Source organism: Epinephelus fuscoguttatus, linkage group LG5, assembly GCF_011397635.1.
Source record: "Epinephelus fuscoguttatus linkage group LG5, E.fuscoguttatus.final_Chr_v1".
Classification (NCBI taxonomy): Eukaryota; Metazoa; Chordata; class Actinopteri; order Perciformes; family Serranidae; genus Epinephelus; species Epinephelus fuscoguttatus.
In genome coordinates this window covers 22,042,816-22,069,570 of record NC_064756.1, presented here as the reverse complement: position 1 = coordinate 22,069,570, position 26,755 = coordinate 22,042,816, and the positions used below count along the sequence as shown (strand labels likewise).

General features: G+C 42.4%; 1 protein-coding gene across 1 annotated transcript in view; it reads left to right on the top strand.

The window, feature by feature from the left end:
* The window catches only part of rsrc1 (arginine/serine-rich coiled-coil 1), a 136,144-nt gene that overhangs the window by 107,621 nt on the left and 1,768 nt on the right, over window positions 1-26,755 (top strand). Inside the window, exons 7-9 of the mRNA XM_049577499.1 lie at window positions 2,996-3,067; window positions 21,994-22,100; window positions 25,288-25,395. Coding sequence (XP_049433456.1) covers window positions 2,996-3,067; window positions 21,994-22,100; window positions 25,288-25,395 — 287 coding nt within the window. The remainder of the gene's footprint in view (window positions 1-2,995; window positions 3,068-21,993; window positions 22,101-25,287; window positions 25,396-26,755) is intronic.

The following is a 26,755-nucleotide window of genomic DNA, read 5'->3' as shown; positions in this document are numbered from 1 at the left end:
ATTGAATCTAAATTGCGTGCGCGCGTGGCCCCCGCCGGCCCTACACGGCCCATCCATCTCCCGGCTGATAATGGAGCGGGCCCGATTCCACCTGGTGGGAGCATTATTACATTTCCCCTCTAACGAGACCCAGCTAATCCTGCCAAGGGAGGAGGACAGGAGAGAAGAGTGAGGAGAGAAGAGAATAGGAGAAGAGAGGAGTGAAGGAGGATGTTGGGGGAGGAGGAGAAGAAAGGAGAAAAAGAAGGGAGGAGAAAAGAGATAGAAGAGTAGATTCTGTAAAGAAAAAAAATCGCAAACATCCTGGCAGCCTGCCTCTCCCTCCCACACTCCCTCTTTCTCTCTTTCTCACTTTCTTCCTCTCTGTTGCTGTGCATAAAACATCTTCTAGCGCCATCAGAGCTACATGGCCCCTGGGCCCCTGAGCTGCAATTACACTCATAATCACAATGCGATTTCACTGACGCTCGCCGCCCCTTCCTGCTGCCATCCCTCCTCTTTCCCTCCGCCCCTGCAGCCAAGACTGAACGAAGTCTAAATGAAGTGAAAGGCCTCTCCTCTCCCCAACACCCGGCCGTTTATTACCCGCTTTAATAAAAGTCCATCACAGAATTATCCTACAATGAACTGGAGCCACTAAGTTGCCAAGAAATATACTTCCAATAAGCGGCCTGTGCACACAGACATGCCTATATCTCCGGATGGGCACAGCTGTGAGGCTTAATTCTTTTTCACATGCAGCTGTAATGTTAACAGGCTTTTCATGATAGTGCAGCAAAGTGCGTTGCTGTAATGTATTGTTTTGTAGTTTATCTTTTTTTTTAAAGCAGAGCTCTTTATTGATGTAATTAAATCGTATCCCTGGCTCAGCGCTCAGGCCTACTTTCATTGTTTTGAGGGGGCTGGAGCCCCGTGAGGCAGTGCACTGATGAGAGATGGATAAACAGTTTGATTTGCTGCTATCGCCCCCAGGCACAGTGTACTGGAGAGATGAGCAAGAGAAGGAAGAGAAAGCATAAAAAAAAAAAAAAAAACAGGGAGGGGTGGGAGAGGGCAAAACAGAAGGAGAGAAGAGAGAGCGAGAGGATAAGAGAACCTGTTGGGGGAGGGATGAAGGGATAGAGGTGGAGGATAAACATGCAAACAAAAAGAGGCGACAAATCACTCCTGTTGTTTGTGTGCACATGTTTGTGTGCATGGCAGGCAAGGCTTTTTCTCTTATTTCTGCTTGTTTGTCTGTTCCCCTCGCTGTCAGTTCTTCCTTTCTCCTACATGGCCCCCATCTATGTGCCTATCTCCCTTTCCCTTTTTACCCCTCCTCTCTTTCTCTCCCCCCTCGTCTGCCTCCCCGCTCCATCGCATCACCAATACCGCTCCGTCTCCTACCTGCCTCTCGGTAGCCCCGAGCATAGAGGGAACTGAAGAACACAGAGAGGAGTTCGCTCACACACACACAAAAACACACACAGGTGTGTACACAAAAGTACACATCTGTGCATATACGGACAAAAAAAGTCATGAATGTAGTTGTGAAGAGATGCAGGATGGTGGTTCAATATTTTTGGTACAAACACACAAAGTTGCTAAATTATGATGGTGTTAACTAAGAGAAATAGGTCGGTTGCTGATGATTAAGTTAAGCATGCTCTCACACACACACACACACACACACACTCTAGCTGAGGGAGGTAGAGGAAGGTTCAGTCATCCATGTAGAGTCATTGTTAGTAAAGATGCGGAACCTCCAGACTTAACCAGCCGTAACAGCAGTGTGACGGTTCTTTGTCTACGCCAATTACTGAACAAAAACAGCAGCACAGTCACAGAGAGACGAGCACAACCCATGGCCTCCTGCATCCACACACGCACACATGCACAGATGATGCATGTGTTGTATTTTTATTTGACATGTTTGCTTCCAGTGTAAAGTCGAACACACACTATCAGACACAAAAGGAGCTTACACACAACACACATGCAGGCATCTCAAGTGGTGCAATAAACCACATTCGGACACCTACAGCTGTGCCCTAACACAAACATTCTGTAAGCGCTCACAAACACTTACACCCACTCCTATATTGTATTAACTTCCCCAAAACAGTGCCGAGCTCTCGTTCTCTTCCTCCCCCTTCTCTCTTTCTCTCTCTCTTCTGCTTGCTCTCTTCTTCTGTTTCTCTCCTTTTTTTTCTCAAAGTTTAAACTCATTAAGTGTAATGATATTGGAGACTCAATTTTACATAGCTCACTCATCAACCAAGTGAGATAGCAATAAAGGCGAATGGCTCCGCTGAGGCCTTAACGCTGCAAAATAAATGATGCGCCGCAACGGAAATGTAATTAATTTAGAGGCAGTATTGATAGTCCTGCCATACACGGCATTATATTTTTTAATGTGGCTTAACATCTTGATTATTCAGGGGGAAAGGCGGAGGAAAAGGGAGCCGAGACAACACGGCTCACGATGAGAGATGCTTAAAATGCCCTGACGAGTGTTTACTCCCGCAGCCTCACTTTCTCTTAAGCTTTTCATTATGCCGAGACGATAAACACCTCTCAGGAAGACTCGCTGACTTTTACAGGGGTATGAAGGGAAAGCAGAGAGGCTTGCTGTCTGGTAGGGAAAGGAGAAGAAGGCATGATTCATATTTTTGTTGATTTGTACGCGTACTGTTGATCCAATCATGTGTTCTCTGGTAATTTTTCGGCATTGTGATGAGCAGCAATTTGTTCCCGCAGAAATAAGTTTTGTTCCTTGTGTGTACAAATGTGTTTTTTGAAAATGGGTTAATCAGATATAAAAGAAAAAATAAAATGATTTATTTGTTTTTATTTTATTGTCAGTAGGAATATATAATCATACATCATAATTAAGAATTAATTCCTTAATATCTCAATTCATCTTTAAAAACGCTGTAAATGTTTTCCATAATAAAACCATTATGATGTTCCTGAATTTCTGCTTTGCACCTAACGCTGCTGTCTTTCTTTTCAGCTAAGACGGACGAGGTGCTGAAGGCCAAAGTGGCCAAGAGAGAGGAGGAGGCCCGGAAGAAACTAGAGGAAGGTGAGTTACATGTGTGTGTTGTCATAGATCCAACATGTGGACACCAACACCAGTTGTTGCCATTCTAAACTGACAACACACAAAGAATAAATCAAAAAGCATAAAGCATTATATGTAACAAAAAATGCAGTATTAAAGTTGTTGGAAACAGTTAAAAACACCCTTTTTAGTTAGCTTATATTTTATGCTTCATCAAATAGCCATTGATATTACCTTTGAAGGGCAAGAACACAAAATACATACAAAGTTTTTAAGGCTAAGACATCTGTTGCACAAGTCCTGTCTTAAATAAGCTGGAGCATGTTTATCTGATAAAACCAAAAGGCAAACTTTTTACAAGTGTGATTAAACAAGTTTTATAAGGCTTCCATGTCATGAATGTGTGTGTGCAACAACAAAAAATATGTATTCACTTTGGAAAACCCTCACTATCTTCCTGTTTCTTGTGTCAGATGTTGCAGTATTTCTGTAGTCCATGCCCTCTCTGCAGTGCCAGTTATGTTACACACAACTAATATATTTACATCCACAGTTTAATGTAGGCACCCTTGTTTGTAGAGGGCTGCAACTAATGAATATTGTTATTGTCAATTATTTATTTTATCAGTTAATCAGTTAGTTGTTTGGTCTGTAAAATGTGAAAAATGTCAATCACTGTTTCCGAAAGCCCAAAATGACGTCCGCAAATGTCTTGTTGTGTCCACAAGACAAAGATAATCACTTTACTGTCACAGAGGAGTAAAGAAACCCACAAATATTCACATTTAAGAAGCTGGAATTGGAGAATTTTGACTTTTCTTTTTTCCTAAAAAAATACTCAAACTGATTAATCGATTATCAAATTAGTTGGCAATTACAACTAATCAATAAAACATTGCAGCCATAGTTTTGTAATTGAGAATTCTTCCTTCACAGTTCATCTGTACTTTCTAAACTTCCACTTACAGGTTCTGATAACACTCCTTAGTTTTTATTAAGACAGCTGTAATCTACATAAAGATGCATAGGCAGAAATGTGCTCAGCATTGCAGGCAGTAAATTTATCCCGCCGACCTAAACCCCCTCCCCAACACGGGACATGCAGTCATACACACGCACGTACACACAAAGATTATATCGATGCACATTCAAATAAAGTCAAGAGTAATTTGCAGTGGATATGCTAGCAGTAATAAAAGTCCTTAGATAGAATAATGACCCTGGTCCCTGCTCTGACCAGAGCACGACATAAATGAGAATATCAAATGTGCTGTTATCGTCCACACTGTGTGTGTGTGTGTGTGTGTGTGTGTGTGTGTGTGTGTGTGTGTGTGTGTATGCACACGTACACACAGGCATGTGTAGTAGCATAATTTGTTCTAGTGTGGGTGTTTTTATATCGCTGGATTCTCTCTCCACTCTTTTTTTTTTCTGTGCATCGAGCAGGCATGGCAGTGTGACCTTTAAAGTTAGCTGACCTTTTAGCCAAATGAAAGTCCAGCCATCAGAAACTAATTAGCCCTGCACTCTTGCTTTGGTCCCCCAGTCCTGGGAAGAATTTATTTCCTCCTTCTCGCTGCTTCACCCTGTTTTGTTTTGTTTTCTTTCAGCCTCTCCGCCATTCTCACATCAGTATTATTCATTTTTCTCGGTCTTAGCGCTCTGTCTGTCTGTTTTCTCCTCCTACTTTCTGTCTAACATACTCTCTTTCTTCCCACCTCCATTTGTCCTCATCAACCATTTCCACCTCCCTGCTGCCCTCTTCTCTGTGTCTTTCTTACACTTTCCCTTCTCCTGATTCTCTCTTCTCTGTGCGAAAGGAAGCATTGCCGAAGTGGTGACTAAGTGCCTCGCTTGGGGCAACAGAACAAGTCTCCCAATCAAATAGCCATCTTTAGCTAAGTTCACCCTGCACTGTTGCCTCTTTCTGGATTCAGTAGACTCTTTTCCTCAAAGCTCCCTCATCCCTCACTCCAACTGTTATTTCTGCGTGAAATAAGGTGTTGTGCTTGATTGTGTAGTGGAGCGGTGCAGTACAGCATGCTGTGCAGTCGCTGCCTTCGAGGACGATCATTTTATTCCTTTCCCTGCACGGGGACACGTGAAAGTGAGATCAGAGAGGCTCGACAAAGCGGCCCTGATGACTTGCCCTTGCCTCTGTAGCGAGAGAAGCCAGTGGCACGGTCACAAATACACATCAACACACATCCACGTACATAGACACAAGCAGAGTCAGTCGGCTCCATCCTCTTCTGCCCTTCCTCCCAGCACAACTAAAATGGAGGAGGTGGGCCACTGCTGCTGCTAAACAGCAGATCACCAGGGGTCTCCTTATTCCCCGCAGGGCCTCTTAGAGGTCAACACAACTAGAAAGTTTACACTTGAACTGTTAAGTCGACTGAAATGAGAAAACCTTTAAAGAGAATGGAGGGGAGAAGTGAAGAACACTACCACCTACACTCCTCGTTCATAAATAGATTCACGTCCTAGACTGGCAATGTGTTTGAGTTAGTTTAGCCCTAATCGAACCACCGAGATCTGATTCATGTGAATGCTATGATATGCAAGCTATTATTGTAGCGAACTGTGGCTGCATACTGCAGAGCCCTGCGAGAATAGAGGGGTTTTTATCAGCAGGGTTTACTGAGAGAGAGAAAGGAGAGGATCAATAACTGACCCTGTGGTCATCAGTTAACAAAGTAGTCTCCACTTAAAAAGAGTGTTTGCCTCTCTGGTTAAGGGCAGCCAGATGATGCTAGTGGTTGCAAAAGGAAACAAGTGATATGAAAGGGTGTGAGAATAAGAGGGGAGGATGGTTCCTTTGTTAGTTGCATGCCTTGTTTAGGCTATTAAAGCTGAGAGATGTTGTTTGTGTGCCCAGGAGGCTTTTAGCTAACATAGTGTGTCCAGCTATAATAAGATGGACTGACTGCCGGTGTAACAGTCTGTTTGTGTGGACTGTACCATCAGCTGGCACTTTACTGAAGGCAACGTGTAACCAGAGGTATAGTGTGTGTGTGTGTGGTAGCACTGTACGTATGGCTGGATAATAAATGAAATATGTCAAATTATTGACCTAAAGATGTTCATGCATTCCTGATTGCTTTGTGTTTCTTTACAGTAAGATCCACATAGTGCTTCCTCGATCCTTTTTTTTCTTATATTTACTCATGTTGCACTTTTTTTTTTTTTTTTGTATTTCATGTTTTTCCTAATATCAAAACAACATAACACAACACATTACAGTTAGTCAATGAAGACCAGATAACAAAGAAAATGCAACAAAACAAGTCTGGGGACATATAGTAGGGAACTGAAGTTTATGTTGTACTCTTCAGTAAATGTCCTTAAACTGACGATGACTACAGCAACCATTAATATCTAAACAGAAGTTTAACCAACCAATCAGCACAGTAACAAAGTGCCATAATTAAACCGTAGACTGTATGAAATAATGGCCATAGCTACCGTGACGTCCCCATTGGTTCATAGACTCCCATCATGGGGGTCTATGGGATTGACGAGCTTTTGGAGCCAGCCTCAAGTGGCCGTTCAGGGAACTGCAGCTGTCAGCACTTAAGTGTTGGCGTCACTTTTCAGCTCCAGAGGCTGCCACTGTAACTAAACAGGACAAAGATATAAGAAGTGATCATGCAAGTAAGAAAATGTATGGAGCAGTAACTCATTTCCATTTTTGTTCAGTTTGCTAGTTGTCTATAAGATGTCTAAAATAGTGAAATATATGTAACCTTTATTTAACAAGGAAGTCACATTGAGATTAAAACTTCTTTTGCAAGTCAGACCTAGCCAAGACAGAATAGTGCAATTTTTTTTTTTTAAAGATATTTTTTGGGCCATTTTTGCCTTTAATTGATAGGACAGTTAAGCGTAAAAGGGGGAGAGAGAGAGGGAGTGACATGCAGGAAAGGGCCACAGGCTGGAGTCGAACCCGGCAGCCTTGTATATGGGGCACCTGCTCTACCTCTAAGCCACCGACGCCCCGCAAAATTTTTAATATTATGTCCCATTATCTGTTGTAATTTGTGTCTTCAAATTATTTGTTTTATTCTACTGAAAAAATGTAGAAACCCCAAAATATGTAGTTTAAAGTCATCTATGAAGAAGGTTCAAATCTTTACATTTAACAAGAAGCTGGTGAATTTTTTTTACATTAAAAAAAGCTGAAGTTATAATAATTCATTATAAAAATTATTAAAATATATATATATATTTTAAATTTAAGTTATAAAATTGTAAAAATAGTTTTCTGATTAACTTTCTGTTCATCCACTGTTCAAGTACTCAGCGAACCATTTAAAAAAAGTTATGTGTTGTTATTTACATTTTACATTTATTTTTAATATAGATTTTAGATCATATTGTTCAGTCCCAGTAGTATGTTTCTTATTATGACAGTGTCATGATTATGGATTTTATAACTTCATGGAAAACCAAAACCACAGGGAAAATTGACATTGAGGGAATGAAATTCAAAATTTTTCTAAAGAGATAAAATATACCGAGGCTATAATTGACAACAACTTTTCTTTTTTTGGTTAGTCGCAGAGACATCGGCAGAATGACTGTTATGTATCGATAAATATTTTTGGCAACACAATTCCTTGTGGTTTTCCTTGTTATGTATTTGTTGGTCATTTTACAGAAGCATGTCAGTTCAGTGATTATGAGGTGTTATTCCTGTCTAACAGGAAATGACAGTGTTTAAAGCATTATTAAGACTTCCTGTTAATTCCTGCTTTTCTTTATATGCTTAATGTCCAGCAGAGTCAAAGAGAAAGGTAAAACATCAACCAGTTGACATGAAAATTGGTGTCAAATGCTTCATAACCCCAATTCATTTCCTCACACTCGTTCTTGTGTCGTTCATGAGGCACTGACAGAAACACGTCTTCATTTGTGCAGCCACTCTCCAGCACACAGAATTATGTAGATATGGTTTGGACACTAGCCTATAGCCTGCGGATGGTATTTTAGCCCTTATGCTGCTCCATCCCCATTACCTCAAACCACCACCAGATTGGTAGATCATATATTTTAATGAGACGTATAATAGCTCTTTAACCCATATCATTAGGGGAATATATACCTACCGTTTGCTCTTTTGGCAGTTAAACGAAAGGACTGTTTCCCTAATTACGCGGTGTGTAGGACAGGTCACGGGTTGGGTGTGTACCTGTCTGTGTGTGTCTGTGTTCAGGAATTATATGACCATTAAATATTCAGCCACAGACCCCCTCCTGCTCACCCCCCCCCACCCCCAACCCACCCTCCACTTCCTCGACCTAGCATCCATTAACGCCTCATCACCGTTTAACTAGCTCTGTTGTCAATCACCACAGGGCCTCGGCTGACACAGAAAATGTCTGGATTTGGTTTCTTGCCTTGCTTGTTCAACATATAGAATAAAGACAGAACACATATTTTTAGCATCTGTTGGTCAAATTAATACAAGTGAAGTATTAAGGGTGCATGAGCCCGCACGGACAGTTGTTTGGAGTAATATTTCTCTTGTTAGGTGTGATTACATGCTCGGCTAGACAATTTGTCAGTCAGCTAAAATTTCCGCTCGGCATGCAAGCATCTGCATGCGATACCAGTGTGGGTGTGTGCTTCCATAATAAACGATGTGATCCCTTTTCTAATTGAAAATAATAACTAATCCACGGATAACAAGCTCTTGTATAATCCAAAGCTATATCCCTTCAGTTCTGGCCTATCTCGGTTGTAATAAAAGACAGGAAATGAGAGGCAAGTGAGAGTGGTGGCTTGGACATTGACGCTTAATGTAATCTGCCTTGAAATCAAATTATTTGACCTGGAAAGCCTAACAATACAAAACTCCTGCCGGGCTGCTGTTAAATATTTAGCACGTGCCTGTCATGAATACAAATGGTGCGCAAATTAGAATCTACAGGCGCGTGACCCCCATATCACACCCCGGGAGCACAGGGGGGCTGGCTCTGCTTTAAATGTTTTAATTACTGGGGCCATGGTGTGGCGTGCCACGCTACCTCGACGAGCAGCATCGACGCTGCCCGGGCTGCCACTTGAAGGACAAGCGGTGAAATTCATCCGCTGGTAAACACGAGTGATCTGGTGTCCATGATCTCATCACATTAACTAAAACATGAGGATTCAATAAGGAGAGTGTCTGAATTATACCAAGCTATAATTATAGTTCCCAGCATCCTCTCTCAGGGTAGAGCATTATACTTTTTTTTTTTTTTTTAAACTGTATTCTTTCCACCGGCTATATGATCTACCTCAGGGCTCCAGGGAGGCACTGTATTGCTCTTGTGCACTCTGCGCTGAAGAAAGATCTGTCTCAGTGATTTTGATGTAAGAAAATCTGGTTTGTATTGATTTGGTATTGATTAGTGGAGTTAGCCTCATCTCCTGTCGTTACTTCAGATAAATGGCCTTATTTGTTGTGTTATTATGTTCAACACAATCATGCCAGGAACAGTCAGAGGAATATTGAACCGACACTTCATTGGCTTTATGGGTTCTATTTGTTCCAGGAATTAAAGGATGTTTTCTGCCTGTATAGCACTGCGGAGAGAGTGTAAAAGAGAGCACATTGACAATTATACCTTCACTTTAAAGGTGTGTTTCAATCTGAATCTTACAGGAGAACACTCCACACTTATTTCTGATTTTTGTGCTGCCTAAATAATGATTGATTTAGAGATGAATAGTGCTACATATTCAGTCTAGCCATCTCCCTTTTTTTATTTTCTCCTCTCTCCTCCCAATTCATTCAGGTTTGTGGTTCCCCCCACGTTGAAATGATTAGTTATGCAAGGCTTGTAAGCACTGAATCAGAGTTATGGTCCCTGGGGAAATAAATTTGGCAGAAAATCAGTGTGAGAAGATTTAATTATCACGAGGAGACCTTTTTTCCTTGCCTTGGCCCACTGAAGCCCAAACTCCTCTCCTCTCTCTCTCTCTCTCGCGCTACGCTCAGCTCCACACGCTGCAGCCAAAAAAACCCTGGCGTGCAGCATGGACGCCAGCCCTATCCTTGCCTTCCTTCTCCTCCCAATTTGTTTCATTGCACGGTGATAAGCCAAGCAATTACTGCTTTATTGATTTTTCATCACTGCAAATTTAAAGTTGATTTCTCCCCCTCCCCCACGCCCACCTCTCGTTTCCCCTTTCCTCCCTCGGAGATGGCTCGGCAAGGTGATTAGATGACCTCCTGTCCTAAGCGCTGCTGGTCCCATGAACGAGTGGAGGCGCATGCTGAATTCTGCTAACCCCACGTGACCCTTTGTTGTCCCGGGGTAATGGGATGCTGATGCTACCCAGAGTTGCTGTCACGTCTGCAGCTATGGAACCTATAGCGTAATCATTTCTATAAGGATATCTATGGAATGACATGTTTGACCCGATAGCAGCCCAGCTATCTCTGCCATAGGCTAGATTACACAGAGATTGTCCACGCGAGCTTCCATCCCGTGTTCATTCAGGTCAAGTGGACAGATGATTGACAGAACCCTTTTACCCTCTGTGATTGGTAATCGTTTCTTGGGTCACCCTTATCAATTAACCTGCTTCCAGTAGACCGATGTACATTCAGCAACCTCGCCTGAGTTACCGGGCTGATTTATTTTCCAGTTTTCCCGTCCATCCTATTTAGGTTTAGGATACTGTCAGCTGGTTTAAAATTCGATATTGAATGTGAAAATTTTTCTTGATTTAATTAAGAAACTGGAGAGAGAAAAAAAAAAACACTTTTTGTAGCGACACACTTTTGGCCCTTTTTTGTTTTGTTTTGCTTTTTTTTTTTATTAATTGTTAAAATGTAATTTAACAGAAGAAAATCCTGAAAATTGAACACTGAATGTAGCTAAATAAATAATCAGCGTGACTATGTCAGCTGTAGTAATGCAGCTTTAGTATTCAGAGATTAAAGGCAGAGTATTAGTTTGCCGCTTTAACAGAAAACATTCCCAGTATGTGAAAGTGTCTCACACACCCACACACAGATACACACACACGTGTAAGTCTGGACATGATCACACACACAGCAGTAGTGTACTTGGTGCAGTCTAACAGGGTGGTCAGACTGCTGTGATTAGACACACCCGCAGACTGTTGCAGGTCAAAGTGCTGGCATCCTGGGTGGCTCTGGCCATGTGGTGGCCCCCGCAAGGTTTGTCATTAGACATCAGAGGTCACTTAAGAGTGTGTGTGTGTGTGTGTGTGTGTGTGTGTGTGTTATAGGGGCCAGTAATATGTGCTTGGCTGTCTTTTTTTTAAATGTGGTGTGTGTGATGAGTGTGTCATTGGAGTGCTTCACACATGGTTGAATGAGATTGCTCAATGTTTGTGTGTGTTTTGGGGGGCTTTGGTGGCATTACACCGTGTCATAAAGGCGTTTTTTGCACTTCTGTGTAAAAGACAGTGAACATTAGTACATGTGAAAAGGTTATTTGTTACACAGCATACAACTATCAATACTTGAAATGCACTGAACACTGAAATTTACCAGAGTATGTTGGTGGCATAATGTAGCAAAAAGTGATAATGCATACTGATACAAGTGTAGCAGCAATTTTTAATCTACTTATGACACACTGTACTGTGCAATGCACTTAATACAAGGGTTATCTGCGGGTCTGAAAAGTGAAGCAAATGCTCAAGTGCCTGCATTCTCTTTAATTGCCAGCAGGGGGCGGCTCCACTGGTTGCAGAAAGAAGTATGACTGTGCTCAGGTCAATGCGATAGCGTCACAACTGTGCAAGATGCAGTCATGAACCTTTACAGGTGTGTAGCTGAGATCAAAATGAAGGTTGATTTTGAAGATAGGTGTGATCTGAGCATGAGGAATGGAAATAGGGGTGTAGGAAGAAGGGAAGGGGCCATTGGCCACCCGACTTTATGCCTCTGGCCGCATACGTTCTAAGTTATGGATTGCTGTATCACTACTAGAGTGATCCCATCGCAAAATGGAATCTAATGTTTGTTAATGATGGTCCCATTTAGAGTAAAATAGACAGTAAAGCAGAGTATGCTTTAGGGTGTGGCTATCTTGTGATTCTCAAGTTGCTACCATGGCGGTGTCCTGGAGTTCTCAGTCACATCCAGCCCGCTCCTCCACAGCTCCACTGTCATCCAAGTATGGTCAAAAGGCCAAAGTGGAGGCTTCAGAACGGTAGTCCACAAACCAGTTTGTGACATCACAGTGGCTAAGTCCATTAATTCTATGAAGTCGGTGGTTCAAACCCTGTGTCATCCATTCATTGGTCAGTTCCCTTATTGTCTCTGTTCACATGGGACCCCGATCTACAGCTGTATTTCCACATACATTACTGACAAACTGGGTATCCATCACAAACTCAAACTTGCAGTGTTGAGTTGTCCAACTGTAAAGCCACTGGGGTTTGTTGATTCAAACCTCTGTTTAGCAGCAGTTTTAAACTTTTATACGGTCGGGTACACTGGATATCACAAAGCCTGATTAGAATCACATGATGCCCATGGATGTAGATTTAACCAGATTTACTTAATTTGTCTTTAAGGGGACAGAAATATCATGGAGGCAAATATTGCACTATGCCATATTCTTCTGCAACTCATTCAGGGACAAGACAGTCAGAGTATGGAGGGGAAGGGTCACTGCATGGAGCACTATGCCATTTTATACTTGTGCACACATGTAATGAGTGTGCAGCGAGAAGGACTCACACGAGCACAGCTGACAGAAATCAAACATATCAGAACTGACTGGGCATTATAGTCACACAACTACTCATGCATTTCTTTCCTGTAATTTAAGCCATGAAGGATGATTTTGATTTGCATGCAAATGATGATGTCACTCTTGTTTTGTTGTTTTTGCACGATTTCTTCCATTAAGGCAGAATGCAACAGGGGAAAAAAAAGAGGTTTAATGTATTACATAGTGCCAAGGTTATTAGTCTACAAGTGAGGTCAGAAGAGGAGGAGGTGGGGGGCATTTGCCTAATTAATTACTAGTCAGACACACACACATGCGCGGCCATGACCTTTACTAATATAGTTTGTGGCAGACCACACAAACAGACTCTCTGTCCCTTTTCCTCTCTCACCAACACACACACACACACACACACCCTGTCAGGAGGCAGCAGAGTGAAAGGGAGAATCAATTACAACCCAACTAAGGGGAAAGAGTCAGTTGCTTGATGGTTGCACGTCAAGAAGACTGCAGGTCACGAGGCATGTGCGTCTGTTTGTGTGTTGACGGTCATGTATCAGCGTGCGTGAAAATCGAGCCGGTTTCCTGGATTCAGATTACATCATTTTCATTTTAAAGACCTTGCTCCAATTAAGTAATTAGCTGCTTGGTGTTTCTCTAATTATAGAGTTGTTCATAAAAGAGCTGCTGACCAGCCTGGGATCGAAAAAATGGACACCGCTGCAGTTTTTCCTGCACACACACACGCACACACACACACACACGCGCACACACACACACACACATATGCACCGCCTAGTTTAACATCAAGTTAATGCAGTCAAATGCGTGTTATTTCTGGTAAAGGGCAGGGAAGGACTCTATATTCTAATCACACTAAAACAGCAGCGTGCTCAATAAAGAGCTCCTTGAGTCTCGCAGACAGACAGGCTGTTATTGTATTTAGAGGAGGGAGAGTTTCAGGTACACGCTCCTTCATCTGTGTTCTGCTGTATTCTTTACAACACTTCTCCAGTTTCTTTTAAAGCCTCTCCTATTTTACAGTAAATACAAGGCGTCCTTCAGTATGCTGTGTGCCGAGAGTGTCTAATAAACCAGCCCTCACCAATGTGTATCTAGTTTAAAAGTGTCACAGGGACAGAAATTCTCTCATTTCCTAAAAAACAGAAATTGACATTGAGATATGTGGCTCTCGCAGCGTGCTGACGCCATCTCACATATGAGCCCTGAAATAACAAGATTAACAAAAGCAGAACTTTACTCCGTAAGAATTTGATAGAATATAAGGAAACGAAATTGAATACAAAATGTTAAGAATGCCACCAGTCCCCCTCTCCAGCCCGTCGACAGAGAAAGTGGCTGTGATCTTGAAGATCTCACCACTCAGCCTGTGAAAGCTTCACTATTTAATGAGATTCTGTGATGCTGCCCAGGCACAGGACATCGGCTAACACTCATACTGCTCTCTTTCTCTCCCTCACACACACACACACACACACACACACACCCCCACACAGCGAGAGAAACACACCCACCTGGTTTTGGTTAGCCCTCTATGTTTGCAGTTAGCACCGTGCAGTTAGGTCAGCAGGAGCAGTCAGGTCTTAGCTAGGATTTCAGATAAATAGCTGACTTAAATGCAGTAAATATACAGTAGATGCTTTTAAGCTTTGTTTGTTCTAGTTTCCCAAAAGGTAGACTCTTGTTTTTTTGCAAAGAGTGCATTATTTATACCCCATGATAGTGATAGGTACAATGTCAACAATGCAACAATAAACATGTCATCCCTGATGAATGGTAAATCCTCCAACCAAGCCAATTACAAGTAAATGCTGCAACTTAGCTTTTTTTGAGCTGTAATGAAAACAGCGTATTTGAAAGCGGGATTGTACCGTAGCATGTGTGTTATATCATTTTCCCCCACAGAAAATTTTTCTCATCAAAGTCTCATAAGTTATGTCTGAGGTTTGCGTGACATTTATATGAATAAACAAATACTGTAGCAAGTCCTCAGATGAGTCAGTGCAGTTTTGAAGGCAGAATCAAACAATTACATGCATCATCATTTCTTATAAATACAGGCTGTGGTTTCAGATATTGCGCATGATAGATAGAGGTACGGATGGAAGGATAGACCGGGGCCAATTTATTGTCCCTCCCCATGACTTCATTATGGGCACAGACAGGAGGAGGCTAAACACGTGCATTTAATTGTAGTAGCGGGAGTTCTTGGTACGGATGGGGGGAATATACTGTAGAGTAGTTGATCCAGGGTCAGTTGAGGAGAGGAAGTTGGGAGAATAGATGAGCAGAATGGGGTTGAATGACAGAAGAGAGAGAAGCGGTGAGTGGGGAGGGATGAGTGAAGATGTGGAAGGAGATAGCCGAGTGTGGCGCGTGGCTGCCATGTCATCCTGTCATTAGCAGGTTGTTTGGGTCTTTAATTCATCATTCAGGCCTTTATTGACTGGAGAGTGGGAGATCACTATCACTAGGAGACACTAGAAGAGAGTGTGTGTGTGTGTGTGTGTGTGTGTGTGTGTGTGTGTGTGTGTGTGTGTGTGTGAGAGACACTCGGTCACCAGCTGCTCTTCATTTCCTGATGCCAAATAGATATCATATAAGGTGCAACATAAAAATATCACATGCCATTGTCTGCTAAGGTCATATAATGCTCAAGACACATTATCCAAAGAATGTGATCATATATGGTGTTTCTTCATAAGTTACAGAGAACTTCTAGACCTGACTATGAATATAAGAGGTATAAAGGAACAGTGTGTGAGATTTAGGGGGATTTAGAGGCCTCTAGTGGTGAGGATTGCAGATTGCAACCAGCTGAAACTTCTCCCGGTTTGAATTCCTTCAGTGTTCATTGTTTAAGAGGTTCTTACCAGGAGCCGAATTATCCGCAGAGGTGTCCTCCTCTCCGAAGCAAACAGACCAGATTTGAATCAGTGTTTCTCCAACACTGTTCAGCACATTGCAGAGAGGCTGTCAGCTCAGCACCTGCTAACATGTGTTCACCTCTTCTCTGATCCAGACATTTAGGAGGTTTTGACCGTGAGCTGAACTGTCCATAGAGGTCTGCTTCTCTCCAAAACAACTAGAACCGGTGATTTAAACCTGTAGAAACACTGAGGAACATGATTTCACTTTACAAAACAGTGTTTCTCCTACGCTGTTCTGCATGTCGGAGACGAGCTGCTTGCCCAGCACCTATACTGTGTGCCCACCTTTTTTTCTCTGACACCTTAAGATTCAGACTTTCAGGAGGTTTTTACAAGGAGCCAAATTATCCGCAGAGGTCTTCTCCTTTCCAAAACAAATGGACTTGATGATTGAGGTAAAAACTCCGGTCGCAGAGGAGCTGCTATCTATGGTGGCTGACATAAAAATTGGCCCTATCTAGAGGCAGTGTTGGGCTATTGAAGACATATAGCAGTGTAACATGGCGGTCTCCCTACATGAGGACCAGCCCCTTATGTAGATATAAACGGCTCATTCTAAGGTAATGAAAACATGACTATTCTTATTTTCAGGGGATTTCTACACTTAAGAAAACATACCTATTATATTATATTCCATTTCTGTTAATATGTCCCCCTAAACCCTCCACACCAGAACTTTAAGGGAGACAACTGAGCATTAGTGATGTGTGACAGGCCCCTGATGGCAATGACAGGAGTCGACAGGACGGCAAACTCCACAGAGACCAGTTGACACTATGATAACAAGGTGGCCACCGCAGGGGATCACTCGACCTGCGTATGTGTTTGTGGTTGAAGGTGCATTGTTGGGAGATGTGGCTTTTTTTTTTTTTTTTTTTTTTTTTTTGGAGGCGGGGGATGGAGGTAATATATGAATGACTGTGCGTATTATGTGCATGTGTGGTCTCATGGGAGCACACATTAGACTAGCTTAGCCACCTGCTCTGTCATTGGACATCTACCCGCTCCCACACGCACTTACAAACACATACATACATTTACGGACACTCCTCAGGGACACACTTGGGACATCTGGCTCAGCCTGTCAGAATTTCCCTTCATTTTGCGTGACCTGTTGACCCCAGCAGCCACAGGCGTCACACACAGGCGTCAGCGTCACATCTTGTCATTGTTGCAATGCTGCCATTGGTGTGTTATAGACAAGCTACAACCTCTGTGGAGAGAAGAGGAGAGAAGAGGAAACTCATGGTGGTTGAGCTTTTCTTCACATTTGGGTTGTTTTGGTAACTCAGATGTTTTTCTCACTCATTCCTCTGAGCTGCTGATCTGTATTTATCTGCATCTCCTCTCTTTCTCTCCCTCAATGTATCTCTCTCTTTCTCTTCTGTCTCCCTTACTCATTGAGGTCTCGTTTTTCAATGCCTAAAGCTGCAGGGTATTAGTTATGCAAATATTGACGTGCAGCTTTGCCCTGCTAGCTATCAATTGAAATCAGCAAATCGATGGGCCTAATAGCTGCTCATTAGCCACTTGATGCATTTCCAGGGCTAACATCAGAACCTGTCAGCGGCCCCTAATCAATACAGTCTAAAAGTATTACCTAACCAAGGCCCACACCAGACACCTTTTTAATAAAGCAAGTTGGCCGTCTGGCTTTCTCAATGGCTCTGAGCCTAAACAGGACAGGCCTAAACTTCTCTATCATATCAACAAAATATCTCATTAGCGGCAACATTCCCAGACACCAAGCAGACACATTAGGTTTCTTAATTTATTTGTTTTAGTGACGGTGTAATGGAAATCCTCGCAGAGAGTCATTTGGTGGCGATAATGAAATCTCATCAGTCGGATTTTAATAAGTAACCTATTGTTTCTTTTTTTTTCTGTTGTTGTTCAGTCCAATTCCCAGGCATGCTTTGGAGCAGCCTGTTGTTTGGGCCTGGAGAATCGTACGGTAAAGACTTTGATGCAGCCAGGATGCTGCTGCTGAGAACAGGGCCAGACCGGAGCCCCTCTATCGCCCCTAGCACGCAGCCCTGCTAAGCTTAACTCAGCTGTTTGATGCCAAGCTCTGCGAGTGTGTGCCTGCGTGCGTGTATGCGTGTATGTGTGTGTGTTTACCCAGCTCAGGGGTTACATAAACAAGAGCAGCTAGCCTACAGGTAAGACCCACAGGAGACCAGCCAAGAGAGAGAGAGTGAGATGGAGCGCCAGTCTCTTACCTTGGCATTCCCCCGGTGTTGTCGCCATTGCTGAAGCTGGATATTCACTAATGAAGGGCGAGCTGGAAAATGACTAAAGGAGATAGTAAACAAAGTTACCGCGCACACATACACACGTGCGTGAGTGTGTTAATATAGTTAACTTGTTGGAGGCAAGCATCCGTGCATGTGTTTGTGTGCATCCCTGATGTATCTGGGGCTGCTGTAAAGAGATGGGGAGAATGTGGGCGGATGGGGGATTGGAGGCGGAGGCTGGCAGCGGGGCAGTTGGCCGCTGGTGCAGAGAGAGAAAGAGTGGGGAAGGGGATAGGAGGGAAGGGGGGGGTACAGCGGAGATAAATCATTAGAGAGCAGGTTATTGGAAATGCAGGGAGATAAAAGAGTGAAGAAGCCAGTAATTGCCTTAAAGATCAGACTACAAAGCATTACTTTGGATTTTACAAGGCCAGCCAGCAACAAAAGAGCAGTAATTTATGAGCTCAGTGTAAAAGAATAGCATAATTACATTAAAAATTAATGCTAATGAGGGCTAAAATGGGGAAGGTGGTTATTATGAAAGTTTGTATTCATCTTCCCTGGGTTGAATGATGGCTAGTGGCTTGATTAATGGCTTAATTTCTATCAATTAGCAGGCAAAAAAATCTCCACTGAGACAGGCCTAAATTGAGCATTGAATTACACATCTTTACCGCGGTGCAGGGAGAGAGGTAGTGGGGGTGAGGGGAGGAGGGCAGAGGAGGGAAGGGCACAATATTGAAACCTGGGAAACCAAGAGATGTTGCTGTGTGCGAGCGCGTGCGTGCACATGTGAAAGCCGGGCTTGGGGTACAGAAGTTAGATAAATGTTTATCCTCATGTGTTCTAAGGACTGGCGTTTGTATCACTGGTGGGTGTGCAGTGTGTCAGTGATGTGGTGCACATAGAGAAACATCTATAAAAATGTAATTTAAAGTAAATCTTTGTGAATTTGAATCTCTTTCTTTGACAAATATTATATTCTTTGATTAAACTAACCAAACAAAAACGGGAGTCACCTTTTTTCTGCCATGACCTGTCCCAAATATATTTATTGCACTCACTGTGTGTGAATCCAGCAGCACAGTTTGCCCTTTCTTTATTTTTAATAGATTCATTAAATGCCTTTAAGTTGTCCGTTTGCCATATAATTCCAAAACACCGTCAAAGATTTGCCACAATTTGCGAGACCTCAATAAAACAAGCAGTTAGTTTTCCTTCTTATTTATTTTTCTCCACACAACAACAACAAGTGCTGCGGTAATTTAGCTGGCACGCTAGTGCACTCAATTACTGGAATTAATCAGCAGCAGCAATATATTCAGCTCGGCTGCTCTTGATTGACAAACTGTAGACCAAAGTCAAGTTTACAAAGACAATGCTGCCATACCCCAAGGCCCCGGCTCGTATGTGGACATGTGTTGTTGAACAGCTCCCTCTTCTGGCAGGGGAGTGTAACTGCTGCGTAACGTTCTCATCTTCAAGGCTGAAGGAGATGAGCTGAAATCTGTTTTCATTGGCTGGTTTGATTTTCTCTCCTCGTCCTCTGGTCTTAATCAATGAAGTGGACAAACAGCTATTTAGAGAGAACAATAGCCTATTGATTCTGAGCCACTCATCAGCACTGCTGTCTGTCCAACTAATTTCAGTAATAAGATGGCAAGTGAGTTTTCTGACTGCCTCTTTTATACACACACACACACACATGCAGACATGCAAGGACATGCAAAACGCACGTTAACACACATTGCTCAGTCACTTTCTATTATTCAAATCTGCAGTTACAAAACAAAACTTCACTGATTGAGTTTGATCCCATTTCCTGGTTGGCAGCAATGTTGGCGATACATTTCAGTGCCACAGAGAGCTAACAATAACCTAATTTAAAGCAGAACATACTGTACATTTAATTGTGTCCACTCTTGTTTCTTTTCCTCTCTGTCTCTTCCTCTCTCGTCTGTTTTCTCTCTCTCTCAGCTTTCACTTTATCCCCCTCTCATCACTGACAGAGAAGCGTTCCTAATGCGGTGACAATCGAGTTGGCCTGTTAAATTAATTTGCCAGATAATGTGTCAATATTAAATATCAACTTTGACCTCTCCGAGCTGCGGAGTGCGCTCGCCCAGCTAGAGTATTGATTTTTGTCTGCCTCTAAGCTCGCTAGGCCCGCACTCAAAGTCCATTATTTTTGATTTTCTCATGAAATACATATCTTTTCCCACTGACATCTGACAAACAGCATATGGAAGTCATTTTATCTACCAATAATGTGTTTGTCAAAAAGTCTGAGGTCTTAATGGATTCCTGCAGCGTGCACGGACATCCCAGCAACAGACGGGCCTGCCAAGGAGATGCTTGCAGATATGGTGTGTGCGTGGGTGTGTGGATACATGTCACTGTGCTGGTTTGTGTGGTAGTTCCTCATGTAGGGCATTCACGCTCAAAGGACAGCAGAGAAGGGGTAATTGAAAATGTGAATTAAATTGTGCTGAATTAATTGTCGGCCAGTCACAAGCATTAGTTTTCAGCCGCACACACACACGCTCGTGCAGCTGTGCAGTGAGTGGTGGTGATAGTGGTGTGAAGGACAGGCCACAGTCTCCAGGAGGATATTGGGCCAGTGTTCAGACTTCATCTAGCAGCCCAGTCAAGGTAATGACTATTTTTGGATCCCGCCATGCAATGCGTCTCTGCTCGCATCTTCCCCAGCACAGGATGACAAGCTGATAGTCTGTCATATAGGAAGGCTTAATTCCACTTGTCACTCAGTTGTCCAATTCTGCAGTGCATTTAAATCAAAACCCAGTTTGTTTGAGTGCTATTATGAACTGTAATAGGGTGTGTGTGCCTTTGGTGTTTGTGTGAGATAGCATGTGATGCTTTGCCGTGAAAGCCGGAACAAATATTCATTTATTCATTAAACACCAGGGCCATGAAGATCTGTTGTGACACCCTTTCTGTAGCTACTAATGGATTGAATTAATTCCTGCTATTAGCTCCAAATGCACACTCTGTGTGTGTGTGTGTGTGTGTGTGTGTGTGTGCGTGCGTGCGTGCGTGCGTGCGTGTGAGTGCATGCTAGAGTATACCGCATGTACGTATTTATGCCAGTCATGAGTGTTGGTGCAAAGTAAGTTTGCAAACACATGTGTACATGTGGGAGTTCTTGTACCCCGATGTTCTCTGTGTGTGTGTGTGTGTGTGTGTTCCCATTTGTGTACTTGTTTTCATGACACAGCCTACATCAGTGGAGCAGAGAAACATGGATGTCTGCTGGATTGACAGATAGAGAGATGGGAGAGTGCAGGAGAGGACGGATGGATGGGGGAGAGAGGGATGAATATTGACTGATCAGTGGAAAGATTGACAGCCAGAGAATAATGGGAGCATTCAGACTCTTGTCTCTTTTTTTTTCTCCTCCCCCTGTTACTAACTTTCCTGGCACACCTATTTTTGCCCTCCTACGCTGCGAAGACTGCTCTTGAATTCTTGAAATGATTTATTATCTGATATGCAGAATCCTGATGTGTTTATATCCAAGAGTAATTTACTGGAAACCTTTTCTGTCTTTTTGTTTGATTGGACAAGCCGGAGCAAAATACTTTCTGATACATGAAAAGTGTATGAAACCTAATCACATTTAGTCTCCATAATGAAATTCCATTGCAGTGAGTTTGTGTTCATATTTTGATTATTTTAGAATGCATTATCCGAGTGTAATTCACTGTCTGGCTATTATCTTGTTAGTATTTTTTTTCCACTTGCCTTTTGTAGTATCTCCATGTCCTTGGCTAGGCAAGAGTCCTTTTTGGTGGAGATTAAAATAGGGGAATATCTGATATTTTATATTGTAAGTGTCAAGGAGCATTATACAGAGAGATAACATACAATCAACTAAGCTGAGTCCAAATGAAATCTGGTGCCTTTCAGAAAATGACAAGAGATGGCCTCTGTGTGTTTGTGTGCGTGTGTGTGTGCATGCGTATGTGTGTTTGTGGACATGTGTGCACGCTTTTGTTCATAGCCTCTCTTCTGTGTAACATGTGTTTCAGAGGGAACTTCTCTGGAGGAGCAAGTGCGAAGGATAAAGGACATTGAGGCCATCGAGAGTGATTCCTTTGTTCCTCAGGCTTTCAAATCATCCAGGGATGATATAAAGGTGCGTTCTGTCCCTCTTTCTCTCCCAACCCCTCACTCTCTCCATCTTTTCACTCTGTCTGTTATTGAATTTCCCTCTCTGCAACGCTGCGCCGTCTGTCCAGAGACAGCCCAGACCAAATCAAACATTCATTCAGCGCCGTTTGTTCCGACCTGAGACGGTTTCATCAGACGCTCCAGTGTACGCCGCCTCCAAAGCAGCAGCACCCACACAAAAGCCACAGCAGGCAACAGCCATCCTCTGTCCTCCTCTCTCTGTCTCTCTCTCCCCCCTCTGGTTGTGCAGATGCAGACAAAACACAGAAGTCATTATTGAAATGTCCCTGTCTCTGAAGGAGCAGGAATTAGATTTGTTGGGGGGCTCATGGCTGTTTTGAAAAGATAGGCGACAACATGTGACAGCAAACCTGCGCAGACTTTTGGGACTGCATCCTGGTGAGTCTGACAAAGGTCAAGACCGACGTGGCTGCAGCTTGGACCGCACAGATTGCACATGCACACTATACTCTGCGTATTGCCCCACTCACACACTGAACACTGAAACTTCACCAGGCTTAGCTCCAGCTGTGTCACAGCAGATGTCAGATCTGCTCCCCTGTGTGTATAAAGTTAGATTCATACCGTAAAATCACCCACAAAACACAAAAAGATTTTTTTTTTTTATGTCCTCAAATTCTAAAGAAAATATAATTTAAAGCTCATAGAAAGGGATGTAATATCTTTATCATTTGCTTTTTGAGAACAGAAGTGCTGTAATGAAACACAAATTCAAGTTTACACATTCTTTTATTAAGGCTTTTCATTGCTTTTCAGATTAATCTCTTGGGTGTCGTCCTCATCATTAGTCAAATAATGCCTAAGATATACAGACGAGTCATCCTTAGTTGGGAAGAGTTCAGTCTTTCAGAGTCTTTTGGCGACTTGACTGCAATGAAGAGAATAACGGCTGAGTATACTGTACATTTAAACATTGTTTGACAACCCTATAGCAGATATATTTAGGGTATTTGTTGTTTATTAAAACTGATAATTGATTCAGCATTGTTAGCTGAAATATCAGAATATAATTACTCTATAACTGACTTATATTTGTATGTTATTGTGTAAAGATACAGGCCAGGTCCCTCTTGAAAAAGAGATTCTTAATCTCAATGAGGCAAACCTGGATAAATAAAGGATAAATAAAATGCCAATAAAGTATTTGGTTTATTTGGTAAATCCAAATAAAGTAGTAGTAGTAGTAACCATTTTGCAATGAATTGTGACCATTAATAATTTTTTGAAGCCACTGTTAATGAGGAGAACCCAGTGAAACCTTTGATTTCTGCTACAGTATATCTGTTACGATTTTCTTTTCTTTTTTTTTTCAAGCAAGCTGCATTCATTAAAAATGTATATTCAGCATATTATTACCAAGAATTGTGTGTTTGGCACATCAACACACTTATTAGCCAGTGTGTTTTCCATCTTGCTTACTTTTTGTATCCTGCCAAATGAATTTTAAATAGATCTTTCCAACTGGGTAAACATTTGCTCCGGGGCTGGTTTTAGGAGTGTTTGAAACATGAATGGACTTGGCAAAGTGTTCATTTTGATATTCCTTCTTTATCAAGTACAACAAGGAGAGCAGGCCATCCTTCCAAATGTGGGGCTTATTATATTTTTAAGTAATACCTCTGGGGATGGAGGAAGAATCACGTCTGAATATCACATTTTCTTCTGTCAGCGTGGACTCTCCAGATGGCAATGTGTGTGGCGGGGGGAGGGCTGAGAACCTTCGTCCTTACTTTAAGTCCTTTTCAGTTGTAAAGAAACGGGAAGATATGATTCCTTTGGCTTCAGCTGTTACAAAACATGACACAACTGACCGAGCGAGCTGATTCTTTTAAATGTTTGAATATTTACACATGCCCACTCACACTGCAGTCACTGGTTCAGCACAATTAAGACTCACTTATAGGAAATAAGAGGTGGAGAATGTGAGGAAAGAAACTAGCACCATACACAGATAGATGAGTGAAGCGAGATAGTGAAATTAGTTTCAGGATACAAGCTAATTACTATCAATACACTGCTTTCTAGAAGCTGATTGCATGAGCCAGACTTTCACTGCCATCTGCTGGACAAACGTCTTTTTGCATGTCACAGGTCTCAATTCTGTAACACTTAAGTTTGTAATACATGCCAATCTTTATGGTATATATTTTTAATTTTAGTGTACATAAATCTACAAACTTTAATGTTTTGACATGTGCTAAAAGACATAAATTAAACTGCAAATGTTTTTCAAATGTTAAATTTCTTTTTCACTGTTCTCTTGTCTTTCTGGAGCTATTTGAAATTTAATAATATTTCTTTTCAACCATTGGTAGAGCTGTCATTTCATATTGTAATGTGGAACAATTTTATGTGTGTGTTAATGCTGTTGTTGCTTTGGCTAATATGTTCTTAAGAATTAGGTTTTTCTTTCTCAAAATTAGATGCATCTACCATTCATATGCTTCCATTTTAGGCCCGCACCCAACTTGGAATTTGTTTGTTGAATCGGATTCACCTGTCCAAAAATCTATGTATTCATTTCTTTGGGTTTTTTTTGTTTTTTTCATATAGAATCTAAGAGTTTGAATGGGGTTTGGCGGGACGTTGAGGGAATGTAGTAAAAAGCTAATAAAGCCTTCCAAACGAATCTAAAATGTTACATTTTTTGCCATCACTGGGTATCAAACAAACGTCCAAGACTGTTCGGTATTATGTTGCTGTGAGCTGTAAATTCATCACTTCTGAGTGAATTTGGAAGAAAACATTATCTAGGAGCCTGACTGGGCAAAGCTTTTTTCCCTCCAGTTAGCTGCCTCCATCTCACCCAGACTCACCCTGGATCTGGGTCAGCAGCTGCCTGTACCAGAGAGCAGCATGAACTCAAGGAGCACTCACTCTGCAGCTAAATCTGGGGACCAAAACGTCCCAAGAAGTACATTGCACTCTGACTGACAACAAAAAAAAAAAACTGCTCAAATGTCATTTAGCTAAGGGGTCTCCGATTTGAATCTTCGACTCTCAAGGGTTTTATAATGTTGCTGTATCAGTGTGTGTTTTGGCTATCTTGAAGTTTATTTAATGTTTAAAGTGCTCATTTTAATTTGAGTGTGACTCATTTTTGTCTGTTTTGTATGTTTCTGTGTGTATAGACTGAGCCTGTTGAGGTGAAGCAGGAGTCAGAGAGCGCATATTCTCAGGACATCTCTATTCCCATTTCCATAGTGTACAATGACAGTGACACGCTCGCCCATCCCAGTGTAAGTTGTCACCTGGCAAAACCCTTTCACTGTTAGCTTTACAGCAGACTTGTTATCACCCTCTGAGCCAATGAACAACTTCCAGTCCTCTGACAAAGATAAAGTTGATCATGCTTCTTATCATTTTATCTTCTGGTATCATCTTGTCTTTATGAGTGTGGTGCTCAGTGCTTTGTAAACTTTTTCTTTTAAAAACACCACTGCTGCTACTAAAACCAGCACCACTATTTATGCCAGTTGTGCATATTTTGATACTGTGCCTCATACAGCCTAGGACACTGCAGTGTAGTAGATTATAGCCTCCTAACGTCACCCTGCCTCCCCTGCCTGCAGACCAATGATGAAAAACGAGAAGGAAAACTTTAAACTCCAATAACGCTCCCTGGGGCTTCCCAGTCATCTATCTCCACTGGGGGAAACTAAGTTATGCCCTGACGTATGCAGATAACCCCCTCAAACACACACATAGACACACAGCGCCCGCCAGCTCAAATGCACACACATACACACCCTCAGACAGGCTGATGTATGGTAGCAATATGCCCCAGGCGGGCCCCGGCCTCAGCTTCAGCTCCAGCTCCGCTTCCAATTAGAACAGATGAGTCCCATTAGCCCAGCCCAGATACTGTCATCCCACACACACAGCCTCATTAGCACCATGACACCAGTGCAGGGCCGACAGACAAGAACTCACTGGTGTTGAATCTAACACACAGATAACATGCAGAGCCGCTGTAAGCAGCGTAGGTTAGGAATGAAGGATTGACGTGGCCGGGGCTGCTCTACAATCTGCATAATATCAGACACATATTATCGCATAGATATACAGTATTTACACATAGCCAGCATGTCAACATTATCTCCCACCCTCACACAAACACACACAGCCAACACAGAAATGTGTCTTGCCTCTCAGTCTCACAGTCATTATGTTACTTCCTAATAAACAGATGCCTTCATTCATCAGACACTTGCAGCAGCAGTTTTATAGCCTACTTACAATCAATATCATTACTGCTGCTGATGTACCGCGATGAATACAAGTCACATGTGTGTCGGCCTTTTCTATCAACACACTGCAAGGCCCACAGAACTACATAAGTTATATCTTATAAAGGTCTATTCTCATCTGCATTTCCATGTGAGCAGACAGGGGAAGACTAATGGGACACACAAGACAGCACGGCCTTCACTGTAGTATTAGAGTGTCATCACTGTGGCTCAGAAGTCCACATTGAGGTCACATGGGTGTCGGTGGGCAGTACTGACAGCTCTGTGCCAGGCTTATGAACTTACTAGGAAACATACCTCATTCATTTCTGTGTGGTACTAATGACTGAAGTGACAGAGCAGGCCGCAT